General features: G+C 44.6%; 1 protein-coding gene across 1 annotated transcript; it reads left to right on the forward strand.

Annotated features, from left to right (window-relative positions):
• Positions 1-327: 327 nt before the first annotated feature.
• On the forward strand, positions 328-23,707 carry DENND6B (DENN domain containing 6B). The gene is made up of 20 exons (XM_049814120.1): positions 328-490; positions 6,317-6,355; positions 6,452-6,494; positions 7,854-7,966; positions 9,640-9,720; positions 11,531-11,636; positions 12,188-12,267; positions 12,528-12,590; positions 13,384-13,439; positions 14,055-14,177; positions 14,587-14,682; positions 14,782-14,876; positions 15,446-15,511; positions 16,231-16,295; positions 16,728-16,817; positions 17,740-17,793; positions 18,171-18,280; positions 20,387-20,489; positions 21,354-21,428; positions 21,777-23,707. The coding sequence occupies exons 1-20, from the start codon at positions 347-349 to the stop codon at positions 21,897-21,899; spliced, it is 1,725 nt and encodes a 574-aa protein (XP_049670077.1). The 5' UTR covers positions 328-346; the 3' UTR covers positions 21,900-23,707.
• Positions 23,708-23,907: the final 200 nt, after the last annotated feature.

Genomic DNA, 23,907 nt, shown 5'->3' on the forward strand with positions numbered 1-23,907 from the left:
GGCCCGGGCAGCCGCCCCGGCGGTGCCAGGCCGGGCGAGGCCCAGGCCGGCCCGAGCTGCGGCCCGTGGCGAGCAGGGGGCAGAGGGCTGAAGCTCTGGGGAGCGGCAGGGTGAGGTGCGTTTAGCGGCGGCCACGTCTGCCGCCCCCCCCCGCCGTGTTTAGGCGGGCCCGCCGTCTCCGGCCGCGGCCGACGCCCTCCATGCCACCCGGCCCGCGGGGCCGCTCTGCCCGGCCGGCAGCCGTCTCGATGGTGGGGGCGGCGGGCGCGGGACCTCCTGGCCGCCGGGTGGCGCGGCGGGACGGGGCGGGGCTGTGCCGGGCGGGGCGGGCGGAGCGGGCGCTGCCATGGACGCGCTGTGCCGGGCCGAGCCCCGGTCCCGCCGGCCCGCAGCCGCCTCCGTCTCCCCGCTGCCCTGGGCTCGCTTCTCCGCCTGGCTCGACTGTGTCTGCGTGGTCACCTTCGACCTGGAGCTGGGCCAGGCCATGGAGGTGCGGGCAGGGCCGGGAGAGCGGGGGGGGGGCCTGTCTGGGCCCAGGCAGGGCCGGGGGCTGTGGAGAAGGGGCGGGGGGGGGGGAACGTAGGCAGGGTTTGGGGGAGAAGGGGACACGGCGTGGGGCAGCGAGCAGGCAGGGGAGGGGGGAGGCAGAGCAGAGCTGGGGGTGTGAGGGGGACGGGGCAGGGCTGGGGGGGACGACTGGGAGCAGGCGGAGTGGGATGGGGAGGCGGGCAGGGCCGAGAGGAGCCAGGGCAGCCCAGGATGCCCACGGGGGTGTGGGGGGGACGGGGGGTGCTAGGGAGAGGGGTGAGTGGGTGAGGTGGGTGGAGGGCTACCGGGCTGCCGAGGAGGGGGAGCGGGCTGCGAAGGGAGGAGGGTGTCGGGGAGAAGGCTGTGGAGGAAGGGCTGTGGGAGACGGGCAGGACTGGGGTTAGGGAGCTGGGGGGGGGGGGGGGTGCAGGGGTGAATGTCGCTCAGAAATAGAGGTGTGATGAGTGGGGTCAGCAGACGCTAAGGAGGGGCCGAGGTGGGTGTGTGGGGAAGGGGTGGGGAGCTGGGTGGGAGGTGGGGGAGAGATGGGGAGATAATGGGGTGCTGAGACGGCTCCCTCAGCCTGAGGAGCTGAGGTGTCGGAGGCTTCCCAGGAGGTCTGGTATGCCTGTGGGGGTTATTGGGGGGCCAGGGAGGGTGAATTGGGAGTGAAGGGACTGGAACAGTTTTTCCCTATTGCCTGGAAGATTGCACTGTTTGCCTCTGAAAGAGGATTTGAAGGGAGTTAGATACCTAAGGCTTGTAATGTGACTGAAGGCAAAAGCTGGTTGGTGTTCTAAGAAAACGCAACATAAGGGGACCAGGTATGTCTGGATTATTCTGAACCCAAGGCGGTATCTCAAATTCCTTTATATTTGTTGTGTGATGGAACTACTCCTCACTTTTCCTTGGTGTAAGGAGGTTCACGCAGTTTTTCAAAGAATTGAGACTTTCCATTTTTAAGTCATGCTGAAGCTTCTGAAGGGAATGGAAAGTGGTAGAGATCAAGTTAGCCTATTGCTGCTCTGTTTTCTTAAATACTTGATTATGTTTCTTTCCATGAAGCCTGAAAATAAATAAAAAAAAAAAATCTGCTGTAGACCTAAGCTTCACATGCTCTATACTCTTTCCTGCAAAACCAGGACTGATATACCCTGGAAAGGTTATGAATACTGGGATAATAATTAGCATTTACAATTTAATGCTTCATAGGTGTGTTTTAATATGTAGCTCAAAAGTGCTTTCTTACCAGCTTTATTACCTGTCTAGCATTATAAGGAGGGGACTTGGTGATTGGGTTATGCAGAATACAGTCTGTTAATCCCTGGAAAGGTATTTTTCTTCTTCCTTTCCTCTCTTTTCCTCCCTTGCCTATATAAGTATTGATGGGAAAATGTTTCTCATGTGGCATAAATGACCAAGAAGACTGGGAACGTCTCGTCATCTGGACTGAGTGATGCCACAATCCCACTGTCACTTTTTCTTTGGTTGTCCATTGTGGATTTCTGTCTTCGAGTGAAGGGTTTGGGCAAGGAACAGGGGTCTGCGTTGGGTAAGACGCCCAGGAAGGAAGCCAGGCAGAGGAGAAGCTGTGTGATAAAGATCCTGCGTTCCATTCTGGATGGGGTTGGGAAAATAAAAAAGCTCAAGCTGTTACTGTCTTACGGGGGAATTCCAAGTAAAATTATTTCAAAATTTTGAAAAAGTGTAAATATCACTATTGCCAGTAGTCAAATGGTGTTGTTATCGTCTTGCTTATTCCCTATTTCCATCTGTTGCCTTGGTTGTTTTAGGTTGGGTCCAGACCCTGTGGCTTGTCTCTAAGCAGGCTGATTTCTGCAGTGGAGAAGAGGGAGTTTTATGATTTGGGCTCTCGACTGCAAGTTTCTGGGTTAAAAAAAATGCGACTGTGGCACCCAGCCCTGTGGGACTTCTGAGTTTGCACGGGAACTTTGCCATAGACATTACCAGATCAGTGTAACTGACTGAGATTAGATCTTGACAGAGCTCTCTGTGGTTTTGTGGATGTATGTATATCCCTCTAAAGAGTGATTTATGCACAAGAGGCTGCTCACGCACCCAAGGATTACACAGAGTGACAGGCTACAAATACTTGGAGTAACTTGTGCTACCTCACATGCTCGCAGCAAAGTGAGTCAGAAGGAAGGGAAACCTCCCGTTCTGGAGGTTGCACCATACTTTTCCATCATCTCTGTAAAACAGCGTGTGAAGATGCAGACATCCCAAGTGTAGTCCCCTGCAGTTCTGCTTTAGGAGCAGGCCTGTCTCAGTCAGTGTTTCTGTGCTGAGATCCTGTCATGCTGTCCTGAAGAATACTTTTTCCTGAGTATAGAATTCTTTCCAGATAAAACATCTCTTTTCTTCCCTTGCTGCCCAAAGCTACGTGGAAGCCACATTGTTGAAGCCTGATTAGTGCGTGTTGTCTGTCCTTCAGTGACACTGATTAGAGAGGCAAAATTACCCCTGGAATGGGGTAGGCTCTGTGGCTACAACGTCACAGCCAAGAGCTTGTTTAGGGTCTATTCAGGTTTCTGAATATTGCGTGACTTGTGTTCTGTGCAGTCATCTCGCAGTGTAGATACCCCATCAGCTTGAAATTCAGTGACTGCTGACTCTGCTGCTATTTAAATATACAGTAGAAAAGGTGTTTCAAAGGAAAACACAGGTTAATGCTGAAATTAGGTATAATTACTGTTTCTGACTCATCGACCAATTCACATTTCTTCAAATAGTCAACTACAGACAGCAGAAATACCGGGGAGGGAGAAGACATGTTTCGGAGATGATCCTCTCTGACTAGCAGTCTGTGTCCTGCAGGAGCAGCCCTCCCCACCAGCCGTTTGCCCTCCGACTCTGCAAAGGCTCCGACTTCTCTGGTGCCACTCTCACAGAAACGCTGAAAGTCTGTCCCCATGGCTCTGAAATATCCCTTTTCACAACAGCACTGGCTCCTCCCTCCCCGAGCTTTTCCAAACACAGGCACTTTGTGAAGCTGGGTTACTTTGGAGTCGCCAGAAGTCATTTTCTGGGATGTTCTCTGTGTTGCTATGACAGCAGCAGAGTACTTGGCACCCTTGCTGATGTCAACAGCAAAGCTTTAGTGCAAGGATCTGTTTTCAACATGTGTCACCTCCATGCTTGTTAATTCAGTATTGATGGAAGAGAGAGCTATGTCACCAGTTATGACATAATTTAAGCCCTTTGGGGCTACTTCTGAGATATTCAGGGACTTTCACAAATAAAAATGTCCTTTTTCTTTACTTTTTGCTTTTGAAAAGTTCTAGTGACTAGGATTCTTACTATTTTACCATGACTTTTTAACCCTGTAAATATTTAGTGATTTCCCCCTTGCTCCAAACATAGAAGTACATGTCAGACTGGTAAACTGAAGGGGAAGCAAAGATGCAGAAGATAAGGCCCAAAAAGCATTTTCCAAAAGCATTAATTTTGGGGTCCGACAGTGCTTCTATGCTCAGTCAGAAGCATGTAAGCCTGATTCCCCCTGCCCCCAAAAATGCTGAGCACACATCTCCAAGTGAAACATATGCTTAGCGTATCTGAAACTTGGACCCACAAAGCAGCTAGGAGCCATCAGTATCCACTTCTGGTCTGATTTACTTGCAGAAAGACCCCACAGGAAAGGCAGCAGGAGAATTAGAAGTCTGTCTTGACTCTTGAACTTCAGTTTAGATCATCAGCAAGCATTGCAGAAAGCACGATGCTGTGAGATTCCTGAGCTTCTTGATGAATCAGCATCAGATGTCCAGGTCTCTGTTCCTGTTCTATCCATTATTAACAAAATAAATGTTTGTATGATCATTAAATTAGTCATAACCACAGGAATTTATTCAGTTGCCTAATGCAAAAATATAGCAAGCAGAGAAGTGTGTCTTCTCCTGTGGCGTAGTTGTAATGCATCCCTTTATGCTTCAGTGTCTAAAAAGTCTTCATTCTCTAGTCATGCCTTAATGTGCTGCCTCATCGCTGTAGCTTGGATGTGATAATTTTGCTCCTGTATTTTCGTAGCTTTCGTCTTTCAGAGAAGCTTTAACCGAAGGCTAATCAGCGTAATTTTTAATTGTTAATTTGGCTCACTCTCTGAAGCTGATTAGATGACCTTGCCAAGGAATCAGTGGGGAATTGTCAGAGCAAAGCAAGCTCGCTCAGTGAACTTCCAGCACTCTGGCATGGTGCCACCCTTGCTATTTATAGACTTGTAAGAAGAGTCAAGCACTGAAGAGAGCTCCTGATTTGAGTACCAGATGACTCGCACACTGACCTGAAGCAAAGTTACTGCCCGGGAGCTGCAGAAGTCTGATGAGCAGATCTCCATTTTTCAAGTCATTCAGTGCTAGTTTCTTTCTCATCCCCTTATGCAAAGCCACCTGCAATTTCTGCCATTTCCTGATCAGTAAGTGCTATAGTAGCTGTATAGATTACTTCTACAGATTTGTAAGTACTTTGGTTTCTGTCCTCTGCCCAGTGATGTGTGAAACTCATTATTGCTGTAGCTGTGTCATTTCTCAACTTCTCAGTGGGATTGTTTCTGTAGTGGATCTTGCTTGCAGTTCTGCCCTCGGCCCTGACCTGAGAAGTCTTGCACAGAGTTCTCTTTTATTGGGTTACAGTAAATGCAGAAACAGTGTTATCAGCATTTACATAGTTCAGCTGCAAAGCTAGTCTTTAACTAGATGCTTTAAAATTCTTGACAATCTCTCTTATCTGAAATGCTTGATGATAAATTGGGTGTAACACAATTCAGCTGTCACTGGTATGCTGACAAAGCATGAATCTTCAAGTCTGTGCCAGACCCACCTCTTTCTGTACAAAATAAACCTTGGCTTGTCTTTCTAACAACAGATCAAATCAGGGAGGCTAAGCCAGAGCTCCAAATCCCCTCAAACTTCTCCTGCTGCCCATTTTCTGCTTTTCAGTCACTATGAACAGCATCTCTAGCTGGTCAGTTACTCAGGACTGTTAAATAAGTGTTTTCACCCTGAAGGCTAGGATATATACCCCAGTCTGTGTCTAACACCAGACTTCGTATTGTTTAGTGTACATAGGATATATTGTTTTCTAATCTCTTCATACAGCTAGAACCTTTGTCCAGACTATTATTGTCTTACTCTTGATTATTGCTACATCCTTTCCTCTGCCCTTGAGGACAGTAGTCTTGCCCTGCCTGTATCTTTGCAGAATGCTGCTGCAAAGGTTGTTACCCAGTCATGGCTGTTAACGCTCTTTGTGCCATCGTCTACTGGTTCTTCTTTCCATACCTCATCGCATGTATGCATAGCTTCATTTTTAAAGCCATTCTTAGTCTGTCCCTACTGTCTGTCTGCTCGTTTCATTGCTGTGAGATCTGTTTTTACCTCTCAGCAGCTCATGATGCCAGCCTTCCTTCCTCCTTCAGAATATTTGGTGGGTTTAGTGAATTGTGGCTTTTTAGCAGGAATCAATACAGAGAAGTTAGCAACGGGGCTGTGGAGCTGTTTGTTTACCGAGCTATCAAATCTCAAGTTAAAATCTAAGTAAAATATAAGCCATTTGGTTGGTCTCCAAATTTACTGGAATAAATACTGATTCTGTGACAGGTTCAGTGCAGCGGGCTATTGACAGATTTTAAATGGGTAGATGTACCGTCTTGCAGGATATATTACTTTGGGAAAAATAAGGCACTTACGGTATGGAGGCAATGTTTATAGATCTGTGTAGAAGTCAGGGGGGAACTGAGTGAGTGACTTATTGGCTCTTGTCTCTTTTGCAGTTGGTATATCCTTATGACTTTAGGCTAACAGAGAAAGAGGTAATAACTATTTTTTTTCTTTCTTTTTCCCTGGTTTTAAAGATGCTGAGCAGCAATGATGGAGGTTTTCTTACTGTGTGTTTTTGTTTGTTGCAGAAAACTAGTATCTGCTACTTGTCCTTCCCAGACTCCTACTCAGGTAGGTAGCATCTGTTGGCCTTGCCTGCAGCCTGCGGGATGGTTCATTGCCGTTATGAAAGAAATGGGTTCATGATGGAAAGAGTGAGTCATCGTGTCTGATGCAGCAGAGACTGATGGGCTGTATCTCCTAGAACTGTGACATCAAGGAGCACCCAGCCCTTAGGTCTGAACAAAGAGGCTTCTTGTCATTTTGATTGCTCTCTGGATATAGAATCTGTGATCTAGTGGGTGACAGGACAATTTCTTGATAAGCTTGCGCACTCATGCTTCACCCATGCAATAAAATATAAAAAATAGTCACGGAGGGTAGGTTCCCTGAGGTTTGCAGCTGTCAACTGTCAGCATTTCTGTGTTTGTGAGTCAAGTGTCAGTGAAGAGAAATAGATGGGGAGAGGATGCTTTCACAGCAGAAGTATTCCCAAAGCTTGTATTTATAAATCAGAAAGGTGGCAATAAGAAATAAACATGTTAATTCATCCCAGTACCTGTTTCTTTAAGACTGGTTCCTGACTGTTAGTTTTCTACAGCTTTGCCCAGTTTATTTTTAAATGTTTTTAAGGATGTACTTTCACTAGGTTCTCAGAGTTTGGTGAACACTCGGCCAAATGTCCATTTTATTAAGGTAAATTATTTACTGATAGTAACATCTTCGTAACACATGCAACAGTCTTTACCCTTCTTCGGAGCATAGCACCTGCAAACAGTGGGAAGGGAGTGTGTCCTCTCACCCTATTGTAGCGCCTTAGTCTGTTTAGCCTTGTGTTTTGTGCAGTGAGCTTAGTGTGTTTAACTCTTTGCTCATAACTGACCTCTTTGTGCATACTCAGCCCTGCTCCTTCTGCCCCTCCAACTGATGAAAACTCCTGAAGACTTCATGCTTCTTTTTTTTCTGCTGTAAAAAGTATGCTTGGTGGGGAGTGAGCAGTATAGTGTGACCTGGGAGGTGCCTGGCTGTGGTGCTTGTCTAGGTCATTTGCTAGAATGATTGTGCAGGGGATTGTTAAAATCAGTGTTTGTGTGGTCTTGGATTAAGGCTGTTTGTAGGTTTTTCAGTAGGGCGGATAAGAAACAGTGGCTGCAGCTACTCAGGATTGATGGTACTGGCCAATGTCTGTAAGTTTTGCAGCCATGGCCTGGCAAGGTTTAGCTTGATACCAGTTCTTGTGTTCAGCTGTGTGTTCTTCCTGTCTTGCACCAGGTTTTGGGCATTTCTTTATGCTTTTCCTCTCCATTTTCAGTTTTGGAATTCCCTGTAAATCAGCATCCCTGTTTATATCAGCATTTCAGATTTAACCAATTTCCAGCTTTCTCTCTACTGAAACTTCTTCCTGAGCATTTATGGTCTTCTCTGTCTCAGGTGGCCTGGGGGATACTCAATTTAGCTTCCGCCTTCGTCAGTCTGGGGGCCAGAGGACCACTCATTATGAGGATGATGGCGAGTACAATAGAGAAGCACCCCTAACACTGCAGGTCAGTTGCATTTCAGTGCACTACTTATACCTGCTAAGCAAACAGTAGTCTTACTGGATTAAAAGCCAAATATACTTTTTATTTATTTTCTGTGCATAAAATACTGATTTTCTTTGGCCATGGGAATAGTCAGAAAAGGAGAAAGCTTTCAGCACAGGGACTTACTTCCACATTAATACTCATAGAGGGCCGTGTTGAGAATCCCAGCTACTCTGAGAGATGGAACTCAATCAGGGGGACCCCAGATTAGAGCAGTGTTTGTGTCTAGCTACAGCGAAAAGATAAACGGTGGCCCACAGGTGACATCCAACAAGAGTGCATGGCTACCTGAGCACGTTATTGTGAGGCAAGGCAAGAATATTCTTGTCCGTGGTAAATTAGATGTTTACTTCTTTTGTTGAGGGAGGGCAGTTGTTTTCATTTGTTGCAGGATCTATGTATATAAAACCAGCCGGAATAATTGGTGTGCCACAGATTCACACTTTGGCTTGCTATATGCGGGCTGTTTTAACCATACTCAAGCACTAATATCAGGAGTGTCTGTTAGTTGTGGTTTTCCATCAGTGAACTGTCTGTCCGTTTCATGCAGAGAAGGGATGTGCTGAGCACTGTTGCTTCTTTTAATTGAGCAGATGGCCACCAGATCAACTTGTCCTCTTCTGCTTTCTCCTTTGAGATGACGCTTCCTGTGCATGTGCCTTTTTAACACTTCTGCAATCTTCTTGTGATATGCTTTTGTGATATGCAATCCAGAAATGGATTAGTGGTCTGAGAGGGAGTAGGAGGATTTCTTTTACTAAATTCTGGTCTAAAGATTTTTTAGCTTGCATACATTTTTACTGCTTTGTAGCAATCGGACACTGCCTCACAGATTCACCTAGCTTTAAAGAAGTAAGGGAAGTAAAACTGCCAAAGTACTGGATTCTGTTGTGGAAAAATAATATTTGGGAAGAGCCTTAAACTGTGGGGCCTGTGAGGCTTCGAAAAATGATATTAAGGATGGTCTTTGTGTTCAGCACTGATAACTATGCTTCCTCCTTGATGTCTGTGGGAGCTTAGAAGGCATAGCATGTTTGAAATGATCACTGGGGATTTGTATTAAATCTGTTACTTTTCATGGATGCTATGAAGGAAGCATCATTCAGCTTTGTGCTTCATCCTGAGCAAAGTTTGACTGGTACTGCCTTAAATGCCTGACTAAAGAGGAATGCAACCGGTATGGTGGAGGATCTTTCCTCCTCTCAGAAGATGATGTATTCCTTCCTCAACAATATGTTATCCTCTGGCTAGCAAAGAAAACTGACAGTCAGCACATCAGTGGCAGCAGGGGGTGGCAGGATGAGTTCAGTGGGTTGGCTCAGCTGGTCCTATTAGTGGAAACCTCAATTAACCCTTTAGATGATGGCCCTGAAGGTGCTGCAGAAAGGGGGGAGTGAAAGGTGCTACATGGAGGCTGTAATGTTTTGTGAATTTAGCTGTTTTGTATCCTCTCTATCTTTGCATTTGGTAAACTCTCCCAGATAGCTGAGCATGGATAGCTTTGGTAAATAGGAGGGAGTGCTGTAATTGTATCATAGCAGGAGTGAGGTATGTTGTTTGGTCCGTGGCTGGAGGGAGTTTGGTGATAGCAGGAATCGTTTTCTTACTAACAGCATTGTTGGTCTCTCTTGCAGCGGGAGTCAGCTTATTATTTTGGTTATGTATACTTCAGGCAAGTCAAGGACAGCTCGATGAAGAGAGGTTATTTTCAGAAGGTGAGTACTGAAACCAGATAGCTTGCTACTCTCAACTGGTACGTAGCTGTAAAAAGGCACCTATCCATAGCTGTAAAATAGCACCACTTCCTACGTGACACCCACAGTGTTTCTGCAGGAAACAGCAAAGGTCATGGGGAACAGGAATATGTGGAAAGTGTAATTCCAAACAAACCTGGATGTGGTTGCCATGGTGCGTTAATCACATGAGCAGTGACCTGCTGTCTGAATCATGAGATCCTAAAGTACTCGAACATTTGCTTCAGTATGTACTCTAGTGTTGCACATAGTGAGAGGATATACTTCATTATTGCAGTCTGTGCTAGTTATACCTTAACACTACTCTTATTATTGCTTTAATCTTTCTTCTCCCTCATAGCCATCTGGGAATGGATTTCCTGCTGGGCTGATTGCTTCTAACTAGCAGCAGTGACACTGCTGGTACCTCACCAACCTTGTCTCTTATCATAAATTTCTTTGACACAGACACTGGGAAAAATAATATAAACTGCATGTTTATTTCAGGATAAATATGCAAAGTGCTTTGTATTTTTCACACAGATAGTTATCATCACTGCCTGAAAGAGAGTGGAATTTCAGGCTTCTTCTAGAGAAGGAAAATATTTTACCTCCATCTGAAGATCCATTTTTCTCCATGGGTCCATGGAATTACTCTTTCAGTAGTGTTTTTTCACATAAAAGATAAAATGCCATCCTCTCAAATGAACTTTGAACATCTGCTCTTCAAAGAGCGCTGCTTCATAGTAGATCAGTCTGGTAACTTGCTGGAAGATGGGGACACCATTCTGTCCCAGCAGTTACTTGGCCTGCTGTGCTTTTATCTCCTCCACCTCTAGGCAGTGACGTGGAGTTTCTTTCAAAGAGACATGCCAATACAAAAATTAGTTTCTTCGTCTCCACTAAAGCAGTGGACTGATCACTCAAAAAGTTGGAGCATTAGGGAAACTGGACAACATGGAGACCTGATGAACAGATATTTATACCAGGCTAATGCCCTTGCTCTTTGGTAGACTTAGAAAAGTAGTGGGGACATTGAATTCCTCAGTGAAGTATATTGTCATGCTTGGATGGTTGGTTTTTTTATTTCAAATGGCAAAGTTTGGGGTTGGAAAGGAGGTTTAAATGACTATTGCAGAAATTTTCACTGGATCCTAATTAATGTATTCATTAATGATTAGAGTAAGAGAATAATCAGCATAATAATGAAAACCCTCAGTGGGTCTGAATTGGAAAAATTGTAAAAAAATAGTGGTGTATTTTGCAAAGAAGCATTAGGAAGAAGCCAAAACAACAACAAAAAAGGCATTGCTGGAAACAAATCATTATTTCAAGTTACTTTGTTCTTCCTCAGAATTCCTTTAGTTTGTCTATCTACCTAATTTCAGTTTCAGTGGTCTGCTCCTTTGCACTTCTCTGTCTGAAACAGTTGTTTTGGTAGCTTGGAACCTATCAGCAGTTTATTTTTGGTTTTCTTCCAGTTGATCTTTTGCTAGGTCACAATCTCATCCCTCTTAGTTGCAGTGGCTCCCTGGTAGAAGCTGCCAGCTGAGCTTATTCATTAAACAAAGAACTCCTTGCCTGTGTGGATACCCAGGGTATTTCAAAGCCTGAAGGCTCAGTGACTAGGTAGCTGGCAAGAATCCCACCAGTAAAAGTGCTGCTTTTGAGGTCTTCCATGGTTTTGATGTTGTTTTTTAAGTGTTGCCCTCTAGTAGGCAGTATAAGTATATGCAGTGCTAGAAATGATCATGTCAGGGGGTCTCTGACTCCTAAATGTAAATTTTTTCAGTCTTTGGTGCTGGTGTCACGCCTTCCATATGTGAACTTGTTCCAGTCATTGCTGCAGCTGATTGCTCCGGAATACTTTGACAAGCTGGAGCCATGCCTGGAGGCAGGTGAGCAGTCAGATCGGGGAGGGAGGGTTTGCATAGTGAAATCTTTCCAAGGTTTTATCAAGAAGTTCTTGAAAGACAGCTGAAATGTTCCAAATTAGTTCATTCTGGAACAAATTCCAACCGGGAAGAACTTTCATCCAAGTGGTTGGCTTGTCAAAATTATAAACAGCTGTAAAGGATGCATTAATGGGAAATGTCTGACAACCTTAATAGATGATGCTGTCAGTTTTGCATACAATGTATTCCCAGAGAGAGGAAAAAACTGCTAGTGCTACATCTCTGTCTAGATCTTTATTGTGCTATTCAACTTAATCATGATTTATCAACAGTATAGTGCTGCTAAGCCTGCACTGGAAACAGTGGTGCAGATGCAAGTCTGGTGTCTGACCTAAACTTGCACAATTATTTGATATAGTGTTTGTTTGCAACTAGCTAGGGGGACACATGAACTAGGAATGAGTGATGATTAAATTGGTAGAACTCGTAGGACCAGCTGAATTAGCTGTATTGACCTTCAGATTAAACTTTTTTCTTTACCTGTGTCCCTGCAGTGTGCAATGAGATTGATCAGTGGCCGCCTCCTGTGCCAGGACAGACTCTGAACCTTCCAGTGATGGGAGTTGTCATTCAGGTACTTGTTGCTGATGATCTGTACTCAGCAGCAGGCTGAGGCACACTGGGAAGTGGAACATATATCCCTTTTCTTCTGGATGTTGAAATTGCTCTTTACTCTAGATTCTTTCCCTTTATTCCTAACCTCTGTACTATTAGAACTGATAATTGAGGAGGCTTTCTTACATGGATGGTTGGTAGGAAAGCAAGCAAAGTGCGTGTGCATCCTACCTGATTCCATCTCCCTGGATAATCTGTCTGATCTTATTTGTAATCTAGGTGAGAATCCCATCAAGGGTGGATAAACCAGGATCAAGCCCAGTGAAGCAGTTCAATCAAGAGGTGAGATGAAGTGTGGCATGATGCAAGCCAGTGATGGGCAGAATCTAGACTACTAAGGAAGGAGGGTGGAGAAGAACTGGAACTCTTTCAGCCTTATCTTATTTGAAACCACTTTGGCCTGGGATGAATGTGGTTTAAGCTACCTGTCTGGTTCAAACTGCAGGCTTTCTTGCCTGTGTCTTTCAAAACAGGATTCTCTGCACAGAATTTGTGTGCTTCAAGTTATGTATGTGTGTTGTTCTCACAGTTTTTGTTCACCTTGACTTTCCTGGGAATTCATGCATAGGTAGGTCTCCACGAGACCCTACCTTAGCTTTCTTTGTTGTTTTGCAGCATTTGCTGTCTGAGCATCTTTACTGCTTTTGTTCAGCTTTGATTTTTATTCTTGTTCATTTCATCTTTTCCCTTCTTTGAATAATGTTGTCATATTTCACAACTTTCGGTACCCATATTACCAGCCCTTATTGTCTCTGTTTGTGTCTTAAGCCTTGCACCAGCAGAAACTCTAGAAAATAAAGGATCAGACACAGGAAGTCTTTCACATCTTGAAAAGAAGGGATTCTTGGCTATCTTCTAGCAAAGGAAATTCATTTGGACCTTGAGTGCTTGATGCAGATCTGTTCCCGGCTCATATCTCTAAGCGTTAGCCTTGTTCTCCTCTTTTTGTGCTTATTGTAGAGGGAGCTACTTCGTGATTTGTGTGGTCAGTTTAGATGCATTTCGGTCAGGATGCTTCCATTTACTAACAGTTTTGGATTTGCTTGATTATTTATTTTTTTTCTTCCTCATTTAGAATCTGTTACCAGCCCCACTGGTTCTCCCCAGTATTCATGAACTGGATCTCTTCAGGTGAGAGCCACCATCCCTGCAACACTCTTATTTCCATCTGCTTTTCCTGCTCATAGTATCCTATAAATTGTAGGTATAGTGAAGATGTCACGTGAGGAATCAAAAATTACTGCTTTGCAGAGTGTCATTTAGAATACTGGGCTTGCAGGGCTTGTGCAGTGTTTAAACCTGTGTGCACTGCCCTTAAAACAAACCTCTGTATCCTGGTCAGAGGAGAGTTTCTTCCCTTGGCCTCAGCTGGTGAACAGCTTAAGCCCTGAAGCATACACTTTGTGTGTCTGAACCAAACTTTTCAGCGTTATAGGTGCTATTCTGATAGACGTACATCTGCTGTAATCCACATGCATTTTACTTTGCTTAGATGAAAAGACGTACTGAGAGCAATATGATCAGCAGGTTGCTTTACATTGCTTAAAGCATTTCCTTTAAACATGTATAAAATGGTTGAACAACAGCATGTGTAAAGACACATGGCATTCTGTTGTGGAATACTAAAAGTCAATCCTAGATTTCAAATTCCCAGATAGAAGCACATCTGGGTAGGCTTATATGGAGTAACTGTGTCTGGTCTTTCCTGAACTTTATTTCTAACCTCTTTCTTCCTTTCACTAACAGGTGTTTCCAGCCAGTGTTAATTCATATCCAGATGTTGTGGGAGCTGATGTTACTAGGAGAACCGATTGTTGTAATGGCACCATCCCCTACTGTTTCTTCAGAAATGGTTCTGGCACTTACCAGGTAATGCCCTCAAATTCTGAGATACAGGCAACTATACTAATAAATTCTGTCAGTTTTTCTCTTTCAGATCCACCCTTCTGCCGAGTCAATAGTGTTAGATTTAGTTTTCCTATGAAAGCATGTAAAACAAATAGTGTAGCAAGAGAGTCTTGCTCATATTCCACCAATGGTAGAGTACAAGTGAATCTCCCGTATTGGGAGACCTTATGGTTCATAGCCCTGAGGAACTTTGCCTCCCCAGCTTTTGAACTCTGCTTTAGAAAAAAAAAAAAAAACAACCAAAATCTGGAACTCCTCCAAAGTGTTACCTCTGGCAGGACAAAACACTGCTCTAGGACATAAACCTGATGTAGAGACACACTCCTCCCCTCTGAAGTTTATATGGCAACTATTCTGTCTATTGTTACAGCTGCCTTGCTCCTCTGAGGTACTGTTGTGACTACCGCCCTTATTTTACTATCCATGACAGTGAATTTAAAGAGTATACCACCAGGACACAAGCTCCGTAAGTAACCAGTAGACCCTTGCTACCCACTTGCCACTGTCTGTGTGTGAAGGAAACCCTGAGGTTAGCATTGTTCTGCCTTTTTTCCCCTCTTTCTAGACCAAACATTGTTGTGGGAGTCACAAACCCTTTCTTTATCAAAACTCTCCAGCACTGGCCACACATTCTTCGGGTTGGGGAGCTCAGAATGTCAGGTAAGGGTGGAACCAAAGTGCTGTTGTGCAGGTAGACCTTGTTAGAGGCTAACAATGAGTTGACAGTTGCAGTGCTAGCCATCGTTTTACACGTATTCATTCCTGTGAAAGCTGAGAAACCAAAGGGAAGTCTAGACTCTGACTCAGTTGATGTGTAGAATGAGCACAAATAATGGTGAAGACAAATTGTTGAGAGGATAACCTGCTGTGGTTTTTTTTCTGAAGCATTAAGAAAAGGAGAAGTCCTTCTGGGGCAGCAAAGAGAAAATTGTATAGAGAAGGAGAGCATGGTGGAGAGAGAGAGAGACTCTGATTATTATCCATGAAGCCAAGAAAACCTCTAGGTTGAGGAGTGGGGTTTTTTGCAATGCCTCGTTAACACATACATGTTCCAAAATTTTAGCAGGAAAGTTAGCAGATGAGAAGGCTTACGTGAGGGTAGAGTTAAGGGAGGATATGATTTACAAGTGTAGGACTGAATGTTCTCGAGTGTGAGGTCTCTCATGTGCGTGCTGTGGCTGTGACAGTAGATTCAGAGGCTGAACTAGTCATTTGATGTCTTTCCACAGGAGACCTGCCCAAGCAAGTTAAGGTGAAGAAGCTAGCTAAACTAAAAACTCTAGACACGAAACCAGGTAAGTCCTTTTGTCAGATATCGTTTAATTTTGTTTACCCTTCCACATGGGGGATTTTGCAGGCTTGTGTACATTGCATACATTACTCATTGCATCTCCACGAATGGACATTTCGATGTTACTATCTTCTTACACGTTATCATCTTCTCACACTTGATCCACTACACAGTAGTGGCATTTCCCACCTAATACAGAAAACCTGTACATCTTTGTTCTGAGATTGAAAATGCCAATATAAATTAATTGAACTAATTATTTTATTGTTGAGAGAACAGCTTCTAATTTTCTTGGGTTTATTTTATGTATCATACCTGCTTTTTAGATGTGATGGAAGTCAAAGGAACTCACTTACCTAGATACAGCTATCTTTCACTTAACTTAATGTTCATCTCAGGCCTAGCCATAAGCTGACTCCAGTAAATTACCTCACCATAAGCTTAGCATGAGGAGGTCCTTGAGATAGTTCAGCGTCCTTTAATCCTGCTGTGAGTATGGGCTGCATTAGCAATTTCATAATTTTTGTAATCAGTTGTTTATCATTTTTGTAATTACACACACACATATGCGGAGCTGCCAGGGTTTGTGCTAGGAATTTTGGTTCTATTATCCCTGCACTATATAACAGTGCCTCCTCTAGATACATGGGCAAAGATTTGTTTCTAACTTCTGGTTTTTTCCTGGTTTTGGTTTGTTGGTTTTTTTGGTTTTTTTTATTCTAGGAATCTATACTTCCTATAAAACATTCCTTCACAAAGACAAAACCCTGATAAAAAGATTGCTAAAGGTAAGCAGTTTCCACTCTATCCTACATCCTGTATGTCATTATGGGAAAACTGTGCTAACACCTGGGTTTAAACAGACAAAACTTCCAAAAGGAACAGACTTTTTACAGTGTCTGATGATTTAGTCTAGTATACTTGGCCATGTTTATTATGGCAGTTTTAAAATTTTTCACTTCATGTTATGGATTAAATGCTGACACTAATGATAACCTAAGTGAGAACAATCCTTATCAAAAAAAGAGTCTGAGAAAAGAGATTCTATGTAGAGAAATGTGTGTGATACATTTAACTAGAAAGGAGAACATGTGTTTTGAACTGTACAGTTTTCCAGACTACTCTGGACTGGTTGCTTGTAGCTGCAGTGTTTGCAAATTCTGCAGCTAGCTGCATAATAGAGAATAGCACCTTTGTGAATGCACTGCTTGTGCTTGCAGGGGATTCAGCGGAAACGCCCATCTGAAGTCCAAAGTGCCCTTTTGAGGCGTCACCTCCTGGAGCTCACCCAGAGTTTCATTATTCCCCTGGTGAGTTGAGCAGAGACTTGTCAGAGTGGTGTAAAGGTGAGAGGGGAGGTGAACAGGAGATACTTGAGTGACAAGTTTGCACTTGCCCTCTTTCATTCACCCATACCTGAGCATCTGTAATAGATTCCATGGAAAGGAACTAAATGTTTCTTGAATGGAAATTTCAGTAATTAGCATAAAAGTCTGCAGGTTGGATATTCAGCACACTGTGTGTAAAGACAGAACGTTGTTTGTTTCCTGCAATGTAGGAATAGGTGTTCCCTGTCATTTGATACTAATGCCAAGTATTTGCTCTTTTTAACAGGTAGTCAAAGCAGACATATAGGGAAGGAACAGGAGCCCAAAACATTCCTCTTGCCCTCTAACGCTAGAATCGAACCAACTGCCAGTGTGAAATGCTTCCTTCTGGCTTTGGGAAGCTTTGCTGTAGAACTTGAGGCATGTCCATGTGGTGATCACCACCATACGGCAGATTTTAGCGAATGCTTTCTTTCAAGGCCTTCCCTGTCTAGTCCCCCTAGAAAGCTGCTGGTGCTTTTTTGGTGACTGTGCAGTTGGCCAAGTTTGGCACCTCCACTTTCTTTTCTACATCATCTTAGGAGGCAGTACAGGGGAGGACAGAACATCTTCTCAGATTCTAGTCCCTCCTGCCAACTTCATCCCACCTGACCTTTTCTCACATGGCATGCTTGGGGTTCTTGCAGCATAGTTTTGTGACCTAGTCCCTGGTGGGAAACAAGCTGGAACACTTAGGCTCATGTAAAGTGCAACTATGAAGAAAAAAACCAGAGAGAGTATGAGGCTGTTGATTGGGCCTATGATGTATTGGAGAAAACAGTCAAACTCAGTGATCATGCAAGAGGCTCCTTGATTGTTGTAACTTTTATTTATTTATTTATTTATCTATTTTATTTCTTCTTAGGAACATTATATTGCAAGTCTCATGCCTCTGCAGAGGGCTATTACTCCATGGAAGGTATGTTGAATTTTCCAATCTCTTCTGCTTTCCTTTGAGTGAGAGGATTGGGAATAGTTATGCCATATGCTGATCACATACTCATACTCTCTGTGAACTTCCCTCACTGAAGCAAGAGGGTTATTACTCCTTTAAAAAAAAAAAAAAAAGTTGAAACAAACATCGGGACAGATGCTTCCTGTTTTGCAGTAAGTTCAGCTATTGTGAATCTAATTTGAATTTTACTAGCAAGCCTCGTTAAGATGCTCATGCATATATTTTTTTTGTTCTCATAGTCATTGAGTCTGCCTTTTGCAGCCTCTTCCATTGTAAATATAGACCTCATTTTCCTCCGGTTCCTTTTGGGTGCTGTGTAATACGGTCTTTCTGTTGTGCAGAATCCTCCACAGATTCGTCCGTTCCGACAGGAAGATTTCATGAAGACCCTTGAGCATGCTGGTCCCCAACTTACCTGTGTACTTAAGGGTGACTGGTTAGGCCTCTACAGGTAGGATTTTGGTGATTACTTGCCTTATCCCCTTAACAGCTGGTGCAAGTTATAATGAACATCAAGTGCTGAATTAGAATTGGGAGCAAAAAGGGAGCTTTGAGACAGAGACTGATCACCTGAAAAACTCACACCTATGAAGAATTGATTAACTAATAATGGTCAGGAAGACCAAATGCAGGGCAGAATCAATCCTGTGTTTTATGCAGTCTCTTAAATGGATACCATGGGGTTTAGAAGCTGTCAACTCTCCACCTTCATGAACTTAAACTAAGTCGTCACTGCTAGAGAAGAAGAGAACTCGTCTCTGACATCAGCTGGGTCATTTATTGTCCTCCAGAGAATCTTTCTCTTCAGTGTCTGGTCCTGGGCAGATGAGGTATAAAGACTTGTAGGTCTTCATCCAGTAGTGGTTGTATGTGTTTGTACACATACACATGCATACATAGCATTCAGGACAAGGTCATTTCATTTTTACTGCATGATGGCAGTGCTGTTAGAACATAGAAGGACATAGTTTCTTCAGGGTAGAATTTGAGAGAGCATGCAGGAGAGTTTTTCCATAGTTTTCATAAAGGATAATTAGTTATAAATGGGATGGTGAAGACACTTATCACAATGTGAGTAGGAAAAATCCAGAAATCAGATACCCTGTGGGAAGGAAAATGGGAGATGTACAGATATGGAGAAAGGAAAAAATTCCAGCATTGAGCAGAGAAAATAATCATGGATTAGTATGTTTTGTTGTTGTGATAAAGTTTGTACCTTTTTGTGCTTTAATGTATTTAGCAGAAAACAAGCAGTTCCACTCCTCGTGGTGTGGGTGTGGTAGATTTAATTTTGGTTAGCTTGGTTAGCTTGGTTAGTTTGTTGTTTGTTACTATTTTTCAATAAATTGGTTGAGGTTTGCAGGTAGCTGATGTACATGCAGAAGTTTACACATTCCGGGGTTCTTAACTGTGTGAGATTTTGTGCATATACTATTTCTGGTGTTCCTAAGTCAAACCCTTAATTAAAAAAATAAGTCTGTCTGTATCACAGCAGCATCTTGAGATATTGGTTGGGTTTAGGACTCCACTGTGCTGTGGAGAGTGCATGAACAAGAGTCCTTGAAGTTGCAAAAAGAAACTGTATAAATATCAACTGCGTTCTGCTGGTGAAGTGCTCTCTGCAGGTATCCTGAGGAAGTAGCTTGAAGATATGCTAAGTGGGCCACTCTTAATAGAGGACAATGCTGAAATACGGCATCTGAGATATCCCTGCTGTTAATGACAGAGTGGCAAAGAATGTGCTGCTAAAGTGGCTGTTACTCAGCTCTATATGGCATCTTAAACCTTCTCATCTTTTTCCTTTCTGCTGCCACAACCCTTGTCTTTCAGTTAGTGGCTTTTCAATCACATTTTGAATTTGATCTAAAGTTCTGTAACACTCTGAGATAAAAACAGGTATTGTGCTGCCCCCTGTTCGTTTTCCTGCGTAGCTCAGTAAAAACAGAGGTTTATTACTGTACTGCACTGGAGAGGTGTAAATTACACATCCTTTGACATAGCCTAGATGATTCCTTGTTTATGTAGGAGAGATGTAAGTCACCAATTATATGGGACTTAGGTCCATGCTAGCAAATGGTTGAAAGGTTTAAACATCAGGAAAGCAGAGGAATTAAGCAAGATAACGCAGAGGAATTTGAATTTCTTCCTATATGTTGAACCATCCTAGTTATCATAACTCCAAAGAAAAAGTGGGCCAAAATCAGGCTACAGAAGGGCAAAGAGCACCGCTGCTTGCATGGGCTGAGGTGTGCACTGATGCAAATGAAGGTGTGAGACTGGCAGGATTGCCCCCCTCATTGGTGACAATGTGCTAAAGCTGCTCAGCTGTATCACGTTCATGCCTGACAGAAGAGAAGCCTCTGGAGTAGACAAGATACCAAAAGAGCGTATTAGCTCATAATCGGTTACCATCCCTAATGACACTGTGAATCAGAATGTCTCTTCCTCTCACATCTGTATCTGCTGCAGTAGGAAGGGGAACCTGTGTGCAACAGAGCCATTGTGCTTCTCTGGATTCCCCTCTGTCCCTTTCTCAATGTCAACTCTTTTTCCGCAGGCGTTTCTTCAAGTCCCCCAACTTTGATGGCTGGTACCGTCAGAGGCACAAGGAAATGACCCAGAAACTGGAGGCCCTTCATTTGGAAGCAATCTGTGAAGCGGTATGTTCCAGCTACAGGTATTAAAACCAACACAGGCCTGAAACCTGGGAGATGAGGGCACTGCTACCTTGGACACTTATTGACGCATCTCGATTCTGCACTGATGGATGGGGGACAGTGCTTTGTGCCCTTGGGAATCACAGTTCTGCCTCACGTCTGTCAGTGCACAGGAATAACAGCACATGTGGGGGACAAGAACACGAGCAGCTCAGCTCCCCTACTTTGTTAGCCAGTGCAGGTCCTGCTCTGGCTGCTTCTATCAACTATTTTTCATTCATCAGGCCCTTCCCAAGCCAACAGAGTGCCAGACTGGAAGTGTCATCTGTTACTGGCTTCCTTAATGCCTAATGAAAATAGGTAGGATTTTTAGTAATGACTGCCGGTACAGTTTCTTAAACTGAGCAGCTGCTGGGGTAGTCCCAGGAGCTCTCGCAGCCTACCCAGGCGCATCTTCAGCTGTAGCGCTTGCTTCACTGTTCAGCAGTGCAGGTCCTTGAGCATGGTGTGGGGAATGCCAAAGCTGTCTCCTTTTTTTAACAGGCCTGACTCTGGCAAATAGATTTAAATTCTGAGCACAGCACAGAATTCACGGTGCTGACTGGAGGAGGGGAGCCCTGCACTGCCTGCATATTACTGCATCTTTCCTTGATGCTTCTCTTGCAGGCAAGAGCTTGATGCTGTCATGATCAGAAAAGTGGGGAGAGCTCTGTCTTGCTCATTTAGGCTTAAGTGCCGTGAGCAGAGTTGTGAAAGAGGTTGAGAAACCTCCTTGATTTTGTTTCAGGCTTTGCTTAGGGGTATCTCTTTGAGAAAAGCTTCTGTAAAGAAGAAATGTCCCTGAAGAAAGCTGTTCTCTCTCTTTAGAACATTGTGGCCTGGATGAAAGACAAGTCTGAAGTGGAGATTGTAGACCTGGTGTTAAAACTTCGTGAGAAGCTGGTAAGTTTTCCTCCTGTCTTACTGCACTCATTCCTTTCTGTCTGTATCTCTGTGGCAGGGAGAGACCAGGGACATGGATCACACTTGTTGCTTAGAAAACTTTGTTCTTGCTCCCTGATATGGAGCACTGGCAAATGGGACAGTCTTGAAACTTTAGTGTTTGCATACAAAAGGATTCAAAGTTCTTGACTCTTTTCATCTTCCTGAGGCTCGGGTGGCAGTTTCCTGTCTGTAGTCTCATACCCCAAACTAAAGAGACAACGTGAAGTTTGCTCAGCCAAAGGCAAAGCAAAAAGAGGAACTTTGAAGCTATTTTAAAATTCCTCTCTCTCCTCTCTCCCCCTGTAGGTAAGAGCCAGGTGCCAGCACCTCCCTGTGAAGGAGGAAACTCTGCAGCGGGTGGGCCTGTATATTGAGACCATCATTGGCTCCTTGCCAGAGGATCTCCAGACTGTTCTGCACCACCACTGAGCACGGTGAAGGGACTCTGTTGGAGAAGGAAGGGCCCTCCCACCCTGCTCCGAGCTGTGGGCAGCTGCAGTTGTGTTAGGAAAGGAATGTTCTTCTCTGATCCAGCTAGCGTGACCTGATCTGGACCTTGCTCACAACTGTGTATGATCCTGAGCACGTGAGCATGTGGGTCAGACCTGCAGCAGAAATGGGGAACTGTGTGCACTATTCTCTGTCTAGTCCTGCTTTGAGGAGCTGGATTAGGGGACTGTAAATGAGAGACTTCCCCGTGTGGCCGTTAGTAGGTCAGAAAGTGACAGCCAGGCTTCCAGCAGCATGTGATAGGCTGTGCAAAACCTGTGTTGCCCATCTATACACATCCATCTTTGTCTAGTGCTCGGGCTCTCAAAATTTCAATGCCGTCATCCTGCCTGGAAGAAGTGGGACCAGCCCTGTAGGGGGGAGTTATTTCCAGGACAGCTCCTGAAGATAATGAGAGAGATGCTATTCCCCCCCATCCCCCCCACGCAAATGATGTGAAAAAATTGTCACTGCCCATTCAGCAGCCTGACTCATGCCTGCAAGAGCTTCAGCTGTGATGGGAGTGGGAGGATTAATTGCTGGATGTAGAATGCTGCTGTTTTTTCTCCAAGGCAGAAACAGAAGAAGGGGCTGGTGCATCTGCAAGGAACAGAGCTCTCCAGAGATCATGGTGGAGTGCTGTGTGAATGGCAATAGCTACTGGAGCTCCACAGAGAGGAGCTGGCCTCCAAATATAATTTATTCTGCTTGAAAAATCAAGTTTATGTGCTCTAATAACATATAAGAGAGCTGGAGCTCTGCCTTGGGCAATGAGAGATCTAACATGGTCAGCCCACTTGCCGATAAAACACCTTGGAGAATGTGATTTTTACAGCCTGTGTGAGCCTTGCCAAGGGGGAACTCACAGAGTGGCCCTTTCGTGGGTCCCACTGTGAGAGGTGTGTGCTTGCCCTGTGCTGATGTCAGTGGGGAGCAACCTCCAGCTCTCGCCGCAACTTGTTCTTACCACAACCCAGCTTCCAGCTCGGTCATTCTGCTCCCGTTCACCCGTTGGGAAAGAGAGAGACGTGCGTGTGTGTCTGGGCTGAATGTAGGAAAGACTTGAGGCTCTGCTACCAGCTTTGGAGGCAGTTGCCCTCTGCCTGAGAGCGCAGTCTTTCTGCCAGCTGCCTTGGAAATGGATTTGCTGTAACCCTGGGGTTGATTGCTGCTACTGTAACTGCATTTCGCCATCTGCCAGTCCAGCCAGGGCCTGAATGTTTGCCTTAAGAATGGGGTTTTGGATGGGTCTGGCAGCCTGATGCACTCCTCTTCTGTAAGAAGCCCTGGAGTGTACCTTTGCACACAGCAGGAGAGTTCGGCATTTCAGCCGAGACCTGCACAGAGCTGTTGGCAGTGCCCTGTGCTCACGAGGTGGAAGGTGTGCTGTTTCACTAGCAGTCTCTGCCTGTTGCTGCACTGCCTCGGGGCTGGGGAGGTGTCAGTGAGTCTCAGAGGTGGCTGAACCCTTCCTGCATTTTCTCCTCCAGAGCCAGGCATGGACAGTGCAGGAACAGCGAGCAGGAGGCTGCTCGGTTTCCCACCACCTCCAGCCTGGAAGCAGCTAAGCGAGGAGACATGCCATATCTCCCTGTAGTAACAAATTCTGTACAATACTCCTTAGTGGCAGCCCTGCCTGTACAGTGTATATTCTGTATATAGAGTTCATGTGTGCGTCTGTGCAATAGCTCTGCAGTGACTGTGGTGGACTGAAGCACTAATGTATAGTAGAAAATACTAGTTTAAAAAAAAAATTTAAGCCAAGCTGTGTCCTGGTTTTGAGTCTTAGTAGATTTATTCAGTTAGGAATGGGGTTTCTCTGCAGAGGTGCTGTTGATCTCGGTTGTTCATGGCCCTCAGCGTGGTGTTTTCTCAGTCTCCATTACACGTCTGTCTGGGGCTCTCGGTCAGCACAGAGGCTCCTGCCACCTTTCACAGACTTCTCTGT

This window comes from Accipiter gentilis, chromosome 11, assembly GCF_929443795.1.
Source record: "Accipiter gentilis chromosome 11, bAccGen1.1, whole genome shotgun sequence".
In the NCBI taxonomy this organism is placed as follows: Eukaryota; Metazoa; Chordata; class Aves; order Accipitriformes; family Accipitridae; genus Astur; species Astur gentilis.

What these genes read in the sequence shown, in the direction of transcription:
- DENND6B (XM_049814120.1), top strand. Translation starts at nt 347, where the DNA reads ATGGACGCGCTGTGCCGGGCCGAGCCCCGGTCCCGCCGGCCCGCAGCC. An exon ending in CATGAACTGGATCTCTTCAG is followed by an intron (nt 13,440 to 14,054) that starts GTGAGAGCCACC and finishes TTTCACTAACAG; the next exon opens with GTGTTTCCAGCCAGTGTTAA. An exon ending in ACCACCAGGACACAAGCTCC is followed by an intron (nt 14,683 to 14,781) that starts GTAAGTAACCAG and finishes CCCTCTTTCTAG; the next exon opens with ACCAAACATTGTTGTGGGAG.